The 12,992-nt window shown below is 37.7% G+C and overlaps 1 protein-coding gene across 1 annotated transcript; it reads left to right on the plus strand.

Annotated features, from left to right (window-relative positions):
* The first annotated feature begins 980 nt into the window (after positions 1-980).
* Positions 981-10,759, plus strand: LOC114516194 (endothelin-converting enzyme homolog). Its single transcript, XM_028535598.1, has 19 exons — positions 981-2,550; positions 3,610-3,806; positions 4,617-4,877; positions 4,973-5,047; positions 5,928-6,044; positions 6,117-6,182; positions 6,652-6,785; positions 7,535-7,760; positions 7,990-8,088; positions 8,223-8,300; positions 8,374-8,477; positions 8,584-8,642; positions 8,760-8,811; positions 8,956-9,023; positions 9,144-9,268; positions 9,661-9,726; positions 9,842-9,937; positions 10,086-10,162; positions 10,449-10,759. Exons 1-19 carry the CDS (start codon positions 2,226-2,228, stop codon positions 10,546-10,548), a joined length of 2,325 nt encoding a protein of 774 aa, XP_028391399.1. The 5' UTR covers positions 981-2,225; the 3' UTR covers positions 10,549-10,759.
* Positions 10,760-12,992: the final 2,233 nt, after the last annotated feature.

The raw sequence follows: 12,992 nt of genomic DNA on the forward strand, positions 1-12,992 counted from the left end.
CATCGCAAAAGCGTAGGCTCGATTCCTGCCGGAGGACCTATAGTTGACTCATTTTTCTATCAACTGTTCCTGGCTTGAATTTCAAGTCTGTATAATTCCACTCGAAATTAAGACCCTTTCAACTACTAAAAGTTGGGGAGTGTTGAAGGATCAGTGTTTTTAATTACATTGTAAACATGACTTGTATTAGTAACGAAAAACATTTTATGAAATACATTATTATATAGTCGACTCACCTGTCTTAATGATACTATAAATCCTGGAAGAACAGTTCTGTGAAATTATACATGCAATTTTAGCGATAAGTAATATTAAAGTCGCTATGTTAAACATGATTACATGAATGAGGTCGCCAGCAACAGAAATAACGTATTTTTATGTGTTTCTTCGTCTTATATATTATTGATACAATTTTGATTAAACAATTTAAACAATGTTCATCTATCGATTATAATAAATTGTTTCTTTCTCTGCGTGGCATTAGGAGGGTTTAATTGAATATGTGAATACAACAGACTTTATGAGTTGTAGCGGGCCATATGTCAGATTAACTTAGTAAATAAGCAAACTCTTCTAATTGTATAACTACATTCTTTTCGAGATCACAACATTAACCTTTGGGAAGAAAATTGGTCTCCATCGGTAGATTACAGAAACTTCTTTGTGAACTAACAAGTTGATGAAGATTATTAAACAGTTTTTTAAATGTCATGTGAAAATTGTTGTCCATAGATCAAGGACAGCAATTAAAAATCAACATTACATACACAGCAGGCACCACACATAGATCATCAGGGTCCGGTTGTTCAAAGCTATTGGTTCGCGCTAACCCTGGGTTGAATTTTACTCCGCTATTTTGGTTTATATGCTTCTGCACCGCTGTTTGTTTCAAAACTTTACAAAATAAGGCTTCTATTGATCCACAAAATATTTATGAAAAAACATGTTCAATTTCGTAAACGAGCGATTAGAAAAATTATGTGAAAATTTAAGTTACCCATGCAGGGTAAAGCTAACCGGCTTTTGAACAACCGGCCCCTGCAGATATTAGTAATTAGATATGTCACACTATAATATTCCTTTGTCTCTCGCGAGGACTACACCGTTAGCAAAATTACATAATAACGGAAGACGCGGGAAGAACGTTTTAATAACCGTCTCGCTTTTTTAAAAAAAAATTTAAAGATGTTAATAGTATTCAAAAAATAAAGACAGCTGCAGCTAAAGACGACAAATACGGCATTACGCCTGCGTTACCAAAGCAACGTCCCGGATAAAAATTTCCCGGTGGGATAACTTGTAAAGCGTCCTGCCCCTCATATAAACAGTCCGTTATTAAAGCCTGTTTATATGGATCGAGTTATCCCTTTCCCTTGATATCATTTGAGTAATTTGTTATGAATGTTAATAGCAGATGCGATGCGTTTTGGGGGAGAGAACTTTCACATCATTAAAAAATGATATATCGTTAGGACTCTAAACAAAACTAAGAACTTATCTATTTCCAGCATTATAGTCACGGAAAGAACTTTTTAAAGGGGGGAGGAGGGATGGGAAAGCTTTTAAAAGCGTCTGAGAGCTCATAACTCAACTCGCCTGCCTTAAATAATATTCATGGCTGCTTAATACAAAGTACTAACATCCGATAACAACATACGGCAATTGCATTTGCATGCAACTCTTGATTTCCTGTTAATGGCTCAATAAAATACATGCATATAGTTTATTTCCTTCCTATAGTATTTTCATAGCCCTGCAAATTACGTCTTTTCCCGCCTTCAACATGGCAGCCTTGCAAAGCCGATTATGCATGGAGATGCATCTTATCGTCTTTTCATTCACCTTGTGTATACTCCCTCAGATTCCCATGCATTTAGTGCCAAACTCATTGTATATAAATGAGGCCTTAATCACTTCTGAATCAGTCAATAAATCATAACTAAAAAAGCGTAAGTCAGAATTGATCGAAAGTTGCTTGGTTGATGAATTGTCAGGAATGTTATTTAAAATTTGGCCTGGAAGCTGTATTTTAAACTAGTGTCGCAAAAGTAAGAACCGTTTCGTATCATTCTTCAATAACAGACAGCGTTGAAAGAAAGAGATATTGGCTGCTGTATTCGTTGAGTGTTTTGCCAGGCCGTACACCATAAATACAAAGTCTGCTTCGCATTCTGTTCCTACCTTTCCCACAACAAACGACGGCAATAACAATTTAACGGGGAAAAATGACGAGCTATGAAGTTAAAGAAAAGGTTAACGAAGGTTTTGAGCAAGAGGAACCCGGTGGGGAGTCAAAATCCACTGTAATTTCTGTGCCAGAATCGGACATCCAGGCGAAAGTGTCGAGAAAAAATCCCTCGAATACTAATCTTTTGATTGTCGCGGCAGTTTTTATCTTCATATTGATAGTTGGGATCGTTGTCATCAGCGTGTTTTATGTGAGAGAAATTGAAGACAATGAGGACGAACATGGGAAAGTTTACAAATCGCCAACAACTGGAAAATTGTTGGCTCCATGCATTGACGAGAATTGCATTCAGAACGCCGCAGGTAAAGCCCGCAGCACCCGAAAGCTATTAGCTGAGCTAAAACCTCACGAGGCTGTTAGCTCAGCAAGTTATTCTTGTGTGCGGATAGTTTTCGTGAGGAATTCACCTCGAGAGGCAAGTTTCTTTCGTGTCCAGATGGTTTTCGGGCTGAGCTAAATGCCTCGCGAGGTCGTTAGCTCAGCTGATAGCTCTCTTGTGCAGCGAGCTTAAGAAACGAAATGGTTTTTCTTTTTATTCAAAACTTTTATAGTGTTGTTAAAAGTTACTTTAAGGGTTTATTTCATTGCTGAACGTGTCTCTTGTTTGCGAAGCGCTAGGGGTACATGTATCAATATACATTTTTACACACATCGCGACCACAGAGTGTCCCAAAACAAAATGCCCACTCGAGAGAAGCTGGGACTAATTTTTCGACAGGCGTGTAGCTTGAACCACCCGTGGATAAGTTCAAAATAGAAAACTACATTATCTTTTTTAACAACTGAGCTGAAATATTTCGATGTTAAGGGCGGCGCACACTAGAGCTTTGTGCTTAGCAAAAAGTCATTCGTGGCCATCGGCGTAAGCCAGTTGCTCTCGTATGCGGGCGACTTTTCCGGCGACTTTTGGCACGAATGACGAAAGTCACTGGAAAAGTCGCCCGCACACGAGAGCAACTGGCTTACGCTAATGGCCACGAATGACTTTTTGCTAAGCACATATAGCTCTAGTGTGCGCCGGCCTTAAATAGTTCAATATTCAGTGCATGGGAGTACATTTATGAAGGTTCAGCCATTCCTTAAACTGGCTTAACTTAAAGTGCATTTCTTAAACTGGCTTATCCAACATTTTAGCTAAACGCCTTTCGAACAACCGGCTTTTGTCTTTTTGCCTGCGCTGATGCCACTTTAAATTATTTCTACAATAATGAAGTTAAAATGGTAAAAAAATACTATTAATTTAATTTCTTCGAATGCCCGAGCTCAGAGGTGAATCAACAACCGCAGAACTGCTTTTTTTGAACACCTTGCTTTGCCGAAAATTTTTTTCATGTTCAAATTTTTTCCCCCATTTCTTGCAGCGATATTAGAATACATGAATCGATCCGCGGATCCTTGTGAAGACTTTTATACCTTCGCATGCGGTAGTTGGCGAGCCAAGACCTTCATACCAACGACTGAAACATCAGTCAGTATACTTTGGGAGTTGGGCAAACGCAACAGCGAATTCATGAGGAACCTCTTAGCGAACCCTGGAACAAAGCAAAAATATTCCTCGGTACGTAATTCCAGTTATGAACTAGATTTTATTAGTGTGAAGTCTGACAGTTAGGACTGTTCACTTATAGCAGAGATTACAAACGAAACGTACATTATTTATGATTTTCGGTTTTGAAACGAGTGCATAATATGATTGCCGTGGTGCAGCCATCCCACCAAATGGGATGTGCTTGTTTTATTTTGACTCATTTCAATACCTCAAAATAATCAATAATCTCACGCTTCGTTAAATCTGGTATAGCCGGGCTCATCCATGTAAAGCTGAACAAATTTTGAGATGAACAAATCAATATGAAATAGCCCCCAAAACGAGTGAAACTAATATGACTGATTGTGAATTTTTGTAAAATATAAAAAATATTCATATTTCTCCAATTTGCATGTATTTGTTTTACACGAGAAAAAACGACCACTTTTAGCTAAAAATGTTCAATTGAAACGCTCCTTTAGCGTGAGACGATATTTTCTAAAAAAGTTTATTAATTTAAAAACCTACGATTATTATACGTCGAAACAGGGGGAGGGGCGGTAAGGAAGTTGCCCCTTTGCTTTTTACCACCCGGGGAAAGGAGGGGACAAAGATGCTCCATGATTTTGAAGGGTTACACTCTTTATCGTAAGTAGTAGTGCAACCAACAAGCTTCAAGAAGAGATGTTTCGCAAACATTCTCTAGCAGCTTTGCATCTCTACAAAAAATGTCATTTGCACGAAAATCTTCATCCCCCTGCCCTCGCATTTTCCGGCGTGTCTAAGCGAAGGAGTCGGTCTTTAGTCACTATTTTAAAGTAATACAATACTAATTTTCAGAACCGGGCAGTGATGAAAGCAATCGATTACTACCAAACATGCTTGTCTAAAGCATCGGTCGATGCACAAGGTGACGGATATTTAAAAGAAGTCGTTGCTATGCTGGGAGGATCAAATCTAACGACACCGAATTGGAATTCCTCTGAATACAATGTTGAAAAGGCGATGCTCACAGCTATCACAAAAATTGGCACCGCTCAACCGTTCTTCCAAGTCAATGTTTTCGCCGATTTTGTCAATTCTTCAAAGAAAAGTTTTGCGGTAGGTATGATTTACTACAAACATCCTGCTGTAAACGGTGGGAAATGCTTTAAATTCAAATTCTTTTGAAATTTAATTCGTGGTTTTTACCATAGATTATGCCGGGTGATATCGGGCTTTCCACAATTTTTTACGTCAAGGAAAATTCCAGTCAAGATTTTTACGAGAAGGTGAAATAATTGTCTTGTAAACAACAAGGGGAAATTTCGTTTCAACCAATCAGCAAGTTTGTTTACATTTTCAGTAACCCAATCAGAATGCATAAGTTTTGACATTAAAGAGGTACATTATTTAGCATTTTACATGAAGTATTAGAAATTAAAACATCCTGATTGGATTTCCATAAAAAATGTAAACAAATATACCGAGTTCTTGTAAATCAAATATCCTCAAAAGAAGAGAAATTCAGAGTGGAGCTTCCGTAGTTTAACTAGCTTATACAGTTTGTAGCGGGCGTGCGTTTGTTTGATTACAACAACTCCATGCATCAAAGCCTAAGGGGCTGTTTACATGAGCCCGGTTACCCGAGATTCAACGAAGCGTGAGATGATTTTGAGGTATTGAAATGAGCAGATAACATGATCCTGGCAGTCGTATAATCATCACAACAATAGCATGTGCTTGTTTGGTGTCATAAAGACTTATTTAAATACCTCAAAGTCCTCTCACGCTTCGTTGAATCTCGGGTAACCGGGCTCATGTAAACAGCGCCTAAGAGGTTGTTTATATGATCGAAGTTAGCTGAGATTCAACAAAGATGACTTTGAGGTGTTGATCCTGGCAGCCTCGACAATAGCATGCGCTTGTTTGATGTCGTAAAGACTTTTCAGTTCAATACCTCAAAGTCATCTCACACTTTGTTGAATCCGGTTAACCAGGATCATGTAAACAGCCCCTAACTATCCATTTGAACAGCCCCTGACTATCCATGTAAACAGCCTCTAACTATCCATATAAACAGCCCCTAACTATCCATGTAAACAGCCCCTAACTATCCATGTAAACAGCCCCTAACTAACCTATCCATTTATCTACTGACATATTTCCTAGACGCGTAATTCCTACAAGCAATATATGGTGGATGTCATGGTGTTGTTTGGAGCTGACCGAAAAGACGCTGAAAAACAAATGGAGGAAGTATATGTTCTGGAGAAAGAGCTGGCTACGGTATGATTCAACCTGGCTTCTTCATACGAACTAATGAGAGCAGTGCAAATTATTTATTTCTGTTTGTTTTAGATTTATAGAAATCAAGCTGGGCACCCGCATTCGTCGACAATCAGCAGACTCTCAAGTTACACTAAAGTGAGTTGTTCCTAACTGGAATAATAATTCAACTGATATCTTTCAGTTTGAGTCGATTGATTCAATTTATTGTTAATTCACTTTGAAAGGGCGCCAAATAAACAATTATTCTTCATCTACATAATCTACATAACTATTGCTAAGTTGGTTGAAGGCTCTTAATTTCGAGCGAAAACATACACACCTCACAATTAAGCCAGGAATAGTTAAGAAAAATATGACAACAATCGGTCATCCAGCAATGGCCATTTGCATAAAAGACTGGTTAACTTTTAAAGACTAAAAGAAAAGTTAACTTTACTGTAGGTAAGGACAGAATAGTCCAATCAGAGTCGTGTATTTCGGAGTTAACCAGGAATTAACTATGCAAAATGTAGTTTTATGCAACCGGCCCCGGGAATGTCAGCATTATTTGTACTGGCATCGCAAAAGCGTAGGCGTTATCATTGAATGTTGTTTTATTTTCTAGTTCGATTGGCATTCGTTTCTAAATGCAGTTGCAGCCCAGCAAAGTTATAATTTCTCAAAGGATGAGACTATTTTGGTTCAGACAAGAAGAATCTTGAAATACGTGGTGGCATTGATGAATAGTACAGATCCAGCGTACGTATCGAACGCCAGGGCTTAAATTCAAGGGTGGCAGGGTCGTAGTAGATCGAAGTTTAATTCGAAAACATTCATATATTATTGGGGGGGGGGGTGGTTGAAAATGTTCATATATTCGTCTTATTCCTGGCTGATTTATTTTGATCGCAGTTGTTTTTCACTTATTTGAACATGAACATGTGAATATCGCCCTCCCCCAGTTAAGCTTCTAGCTACGGTCTTGAAGGGCGGTGGAAGCAAGATGTGAGAAAAGAGCTAAAAAAGAGGGTGGTGCCGGCAGTTTTAGAAAGAGAAGAAAAGAAAGCTACGGGAGGGAGCCAGGGTAAAAGAAAGAAGGAAGGAAGAACGAGTGGAGGGAATAGAAAGGAAGGGCTGGGGGGGAGAGGAAGGAAGGGAAAGAAAGAATAAAATTTGGCAGAGAGGGAAAAGATGAAGGTAAATGTGTGTGAAGAGAATAAGGAATAAAAAGGTAGACGAAAGGTGGAAGGAAAAAAAGAGAGAGAAGGAGATATAAGAGATGAAATAGGAAACCGGAGTTAGTGGCAAGGCCGGGAGAGGAATTGGTAGAATGGGAAGTGTATACAGGAGAGAAAGAATGTGGCAGGAAGGCGAAAGGGAAAGGACGAATAGAGTGGAATGTTTAAAAGGAAAGACGAAGGAAATGTTAGAAGTAGGATATAAAGTATTTAGCATTCGACGTAAGTTTAAAGTAATATGTAATGAATTGTTTTAAATACTTGTAACAGAATTGTGTCGAATTACATTGCGTGGACAACGATCAGAAATGTGATACGATATTTACCAAACGATTACGTCGATGCACGTCTTGCTTACAAACGACGCATTCGCGGCGAGTCGTACGAGGATCTTGAACGATGGCTATTCTGTTATCACACAACAATGCAAGCATTTCCGATGGCCATTGGTCTGATGTTTGTAGATGAAAAATTGGACCCGGACGCTAAAGCAAGGGTAGGTTTGGCGGTTTCATGAAACCCTCATCAGCCACTTTAACATCTTACCAAGAGGCCCGAACTTTTGTCCATTCATTGTAAATTACCCTTAACGATTAATGTTCGAAAATAAATATTTCAAACTTGGAAAGAAGAGTGTTAACTAAGGTATGCATGCATATAATAGACAGAGGGTGATATGAAGTTTAAACGTGCGTAAGTGGCAAAATGTTTCCACGAATTTTTAGGCTAAAGAAATATTTGAGGAAATAAGAAGTGAATTTTTGAGAGAACTTTCCGACCAAACTTGGATGGACAACGTTACAAAAAGGCATGCAAAAGAGAAAGTAAGCAACACGTCTTTTAAAAAACAACTACAGGCAAACTACTTTATTGAGAACTTAGAGCTGCTCTATCTCTGTCGCAAACTAAGCAACACAGCTCTGGTTATAGTTAATATTTTCTTCAATGTTTTTCGCAGGCTGTGGCATCAAGAATTCTTGTAGGATACCCGGATCACATTAAGGATGAAGAAAAGTTAAATGCAGAATACGAAACCGTAAGTAATTTCTACGTCCAAAAACACCGGAACACCTGATTTCCTTAATTCTTTTCCTGCACTTTTTGTGTAGATCCAAGTAAATCGAAGCCAGTACCTTAAAACAGTGGTCTCCATAAAAAGAATTACCCTGATGAAAAGAATCGCCGAATACAAGATACCTGTAGATAGGAATGTGTATGGGTCGAATTCAAGATTATCACCTTTTTAACGATGGTTTTTTGCAATGTCTTCAAGTATTTCAGTTTGAAATGTGATCATGTATTTTTGAAATATTTTCTAGGTTCTTTCACTCGCCTGCGGATGTTAATGCTTATCACTACCGACAAGAAAACAAAAACGGTAATGAAGTTTGAAAGTTAATCGAAAATTAAGTGGAAGTAGTCTACTCTTCCATTGAGGAGTGAAATCATCAAAATGTTATGCTCTTTTAACCGTTCCGCGTATTTTTTTCATTAGTTTTCCTCGCTGGAATATTAAACCCTCCTTTCTATAGCGACAGAAGTCTCAGGTATTCCATTAATTTTTCCACTTATATTCTTCCAAGGGTTCCACAAATTATTCTACATCGAAATATTCTCTTATGATTTTCAATAAAAAAACGACGTTCCTATTTTTTTACAAATTTCTTACCAATTTTTGATTTTATATATAGGGCAACAAATTATGGCGGAATTGGCATGATTGCTGGTCACGAGTTGACTCATGGCTTTGATAGCATTGGTACGGTTCAAGTTTGCGTTCACACAACAGTTGAGAGCCATGGATGATTCTTATTGTAAACTTCATTTAATTTTTTATCATTCAGCAAGCTTACTGTCTGCATGCTTTTTCGTTGATAAGGTCGTGGCTTTGATAAGGATGGTAACATGCATGACTGGTGGACAAGAAATTCAACAATAGAATTCGCAAAGAAAACCAAGTGTTTCAAGGACCAATATAGCAAATTTCAAATGTTTGGAAAAAATGTATAACTGTTAATATATATTGTGTATATATATATAGTCAGTTGTTATCGATTGGTTAATAATCACCCGTAGTTTCCACTCACACAGGGTGCATAAAAAACTGCGATACTTAATATTCATATATGTTCGCTTCTATTAAACAACAAAAGATTGCAGGCCCCTAGGAATTATTAAGGTTGCAGTTTTCTTTATGCATCCTGTAGATTCCAAAAATGTTACCTGCTAATAAGAATATATGGAGGGAGTCTCTGAGAAAAAGATACATGCTCTAATGCATTAAATATTGAGTTCAACGATTTAATTTTTACAAAACGATGAAGTGGAGTTACTTAGTTTTCTAACAATATCTTTTTACGCCATAATGGCTAGAAATTATTTGTTTTCTTTCACAGGTAAATGGAGAGATGACAATCGAGGAAAATACGGCAGATAATGGAGGTGTCAAATTTGCTTACGAGGTGAGTCACGATGAATATTATATCCGTTTTAAACTCACGAATTGCGCACAACTCGTCTGCATGTTATGGCTTACGCTCTGTCATTGTCTCTGCATGGCATTTCATAATTGATTAGGCGTACAAACGGTGGGTTGCGAGAAATGGTGAAGAGCAAAGACTACCTGGCTTGGATTACACACCACATCAGCTGTTCTTTGTTTCATATGCACAGGTAGGTAATTTTAGATTTTCAGAATTCCAGATTCTTTAATATCTGAGAGAGATAATATTTTGATTTGCAACATGTTTGCAAGTATTGGTCGCAAAAACTTTTTAAGCTTTTTCAACTTTGTTAGCTTAATAACGTTTTCCTCCGTTAGGCATGGTGTTCAAAGTATACACTACAAGGTGCTTTGGAGCAACTCGATAGCAGACCATGGCCGCCAATGAATTTTAGGTATGATTTAAAACCTAATGGGGGGGGGGGTGGGGAGTGGGCACAAGATTGTATGCTTCTGGTCATAGCATGCTTTTAAAAGTGTCTTCCGAAAGTTATCTTAAAAGTCCATTTCAGTGACAATTCGTAATCCGCACAGCTTGCAACTTTAGTTAGCAGTGGGTGGATAAGGGTAAGGGTTACATTTAGAGTTAGACCAAGCTAGGGGAAGCCATTCGAATTATGCATGCGCATATATATACGTGAAGCCGGCTGGTTCAGTATGAGATGTTTGTATCTGTTTCAGGGTGGAGGGTGCAATTATGAACTCTGAGGGATTTGCAGAGGCATTCCAGTGTCCACGAGGGTCACGCATGAATCCCGTGAATAAGTGCAGCGTCTGGTAATCTTAGCTACTTTTTACCGAACTTGTACAGCTCTTTATTTATATAGCGACGATTTCCACACTTTATTTTATAATCATTCTTAAGTCTTTTTTAAATCTTAATTTTTTAATTTTTGTAAATATGCAGTTTTTCGTGATCACATGCACTATAAATTATAATGTACTAATTTGTCTATGGAAAACTGTAACTGAACAATGTTCCAAGCTAATATTTTAATAAAATTTCGATTTCAAAACTCGAGATCCCATATGGAGAAACTTAATAAAACGTTAACGTTATATTGCGGCTTAATCTCACATTAAAATCCATATCAACGCTATTAGCTTCATTATCATTTCATTTCCTATTAATTGAGTGCATTCGACGCAACCAAAAACTCGACGTATCACCTGGGCCCAGTGAACTTAAATAAGACTGGAACGCTCACTCTGTCGGAAGTTTGAAGCCAAGATGGCGGACACTGAAGCCTTTCTTGTAGGTATGATCCAGACCTCCACGCGGAAATTTCGTAGGTAAAATGGCGGCAATTTTTATTTTTCCCTTGAAATTTCCGCGCCAGAAGCCTGGATCATACCTACAAGAAAGGTGCCATCTAATTCTTGGCTTCACTCATTAATGAGGGAAAGTCAGAGAGTGAGCGTTCCAGTCTTATATGAGTTCACTGTCTAGATCTACAAATGCTGTTCTTATTTCAGCTGCAGCAATTTCAAAATTCACCAAATTTTTCATGCACATGGCAATATTCTAATCCGGAATTATCACACAATATGAATATAGATGTGTGAAAATTACGATTTTAACTTTATTTAGAAAAACTATGCCCAAAGAATGTATTCAAGCTTGTATAAAGTTTGTTTGACTTGAGAGAACTTTTTAGAGAGCTTAAGATATATTCCGTAGAATTTCATTAAATTCCCTTGTTTGTATGCAAGAGTGTATAAGAGCGGTTTGGGAAGAATGAGGCTTAGGTTCACCTCGAATGCAATTCAAACAATAGATAATTAATGGTAATAAGCTTAATGGGGTTGGTCCGCTCATTATCTATTGTTTTAAATGCATTCGACGCGACCAAAATGCGACGTATAACCTGGGCCATACAAACCTTAACTCATAATCAAATGTTTGAATTGCTTTCGATGGGACCAAAATACGACGCTTAACCAAGCCCGAATACAGCATCTATAGTGATTTTTTTAGGGGTAAACTGTCGATACACTTTTCACGATCGATCCTGAGCCTTTTTTAAACGACGCTGAGCTAAATTATGGCTCTGCATATGACTGGAAGCAAGCGAGTTAATGAGTGTTCAATTCATCCAAGGTGGGTAAATTACGGAATGAATTAGTCAAAATAGCATTAACATAACCTTTGTTATCTTTGTTTAAAACAAAGGACCAAACCCGCCTATAACAATATTTCGCTTTATTTCTTACACAATCCACAATGATGCTATGTTTTTCATCGAGCTCGTATTTGCTCATATTTTCTTTATCTGGTACACAAAATGAGTCATTTAACAGTTAAAAGCTTAATCTATCTTAAGATTAAAAAATTATGCTCGCTGAACCACTAATTTTTGCTCAATAGCTTGCTAAAGTTGGATTACGTACCTGTTGGATCACCCTGTGTTTAAAGAGCCGACCATGAATATATTTGGTAAGTCTGCTAAAGCTTCTAGAGGCTACTAATGCGGCAGAACGGTTGCTCTTTAGAGCAGCGAAAGTCGAAAAGCTTAATTGACTTCGCAGGGGTAACTCCGTGACGCCAGAAAGTATCCTGCCGCGGTGTAAATAGAGCGCTTTCCTTTAACTTTCCTGTAGCTAAAAATGGCCGGACCGGTCTTGTTGATTTTTAGTAGACAGATTACTGGTATTTGTATTCAAGTATATTGTTATTTACATCTGCCTAGCACGCGAAATGCAGTTTCTCCTTTATATTTTGGTCTTTGGACGAAATACGAAGCCGAGTTTGTGAGAATATATTACTTATATGAATGGCGTACAGCTTTGTTACGTAGACACTAAAGCAATTTCCAAAATAGACTTCATCCATCATCATTTTGTGGAAATCTGGTTCACTCATTGATCTGAAAACCAACCAGACTATATTCGGTTCTTTAGTTTGCGCCTAAATCAGCGACTTTCCGTCTTACACCTCACTCATTTCAGGCGGAAGAATAAACATAGCATTTCTTGAATTCAACTTAATAAAAACTGGGAAAATCGTTTCGATATGCACTTCACCTAATTTAGCTGCAGAATAAACAACCTTACCTCGACCTGAATGAATTGTTTTAACTTAAATTGTATATAATTATACGTAATTGATTTCAAATGGACAATATTACCAATATAGAAGAAGAAAGATTGCCCCTCATTTAGGCATTACAACAACGATACCTATTCTTGCCCTTTATAATATCATCACCAACCTTTACTTTTAGC

The sequence above is a fragment of the Dendronephthya gigantea genome, unplaced genomic scaffold, assembly GCF_004324835.1.
Source record: "Dendronephthya gigantea isolate DGI-Jeju-01 unplaced genomic scaffold, DenGig_1.0 000005F, whole genome shotgun sequence".
NCBI classification, from domain to species: Eukaryota; Metazoa; Cnidaria; class Anthozoa; order Malacalcyonacea; family Nephtheidae; genus Dendronephthya; species Dendronephthya gigantea.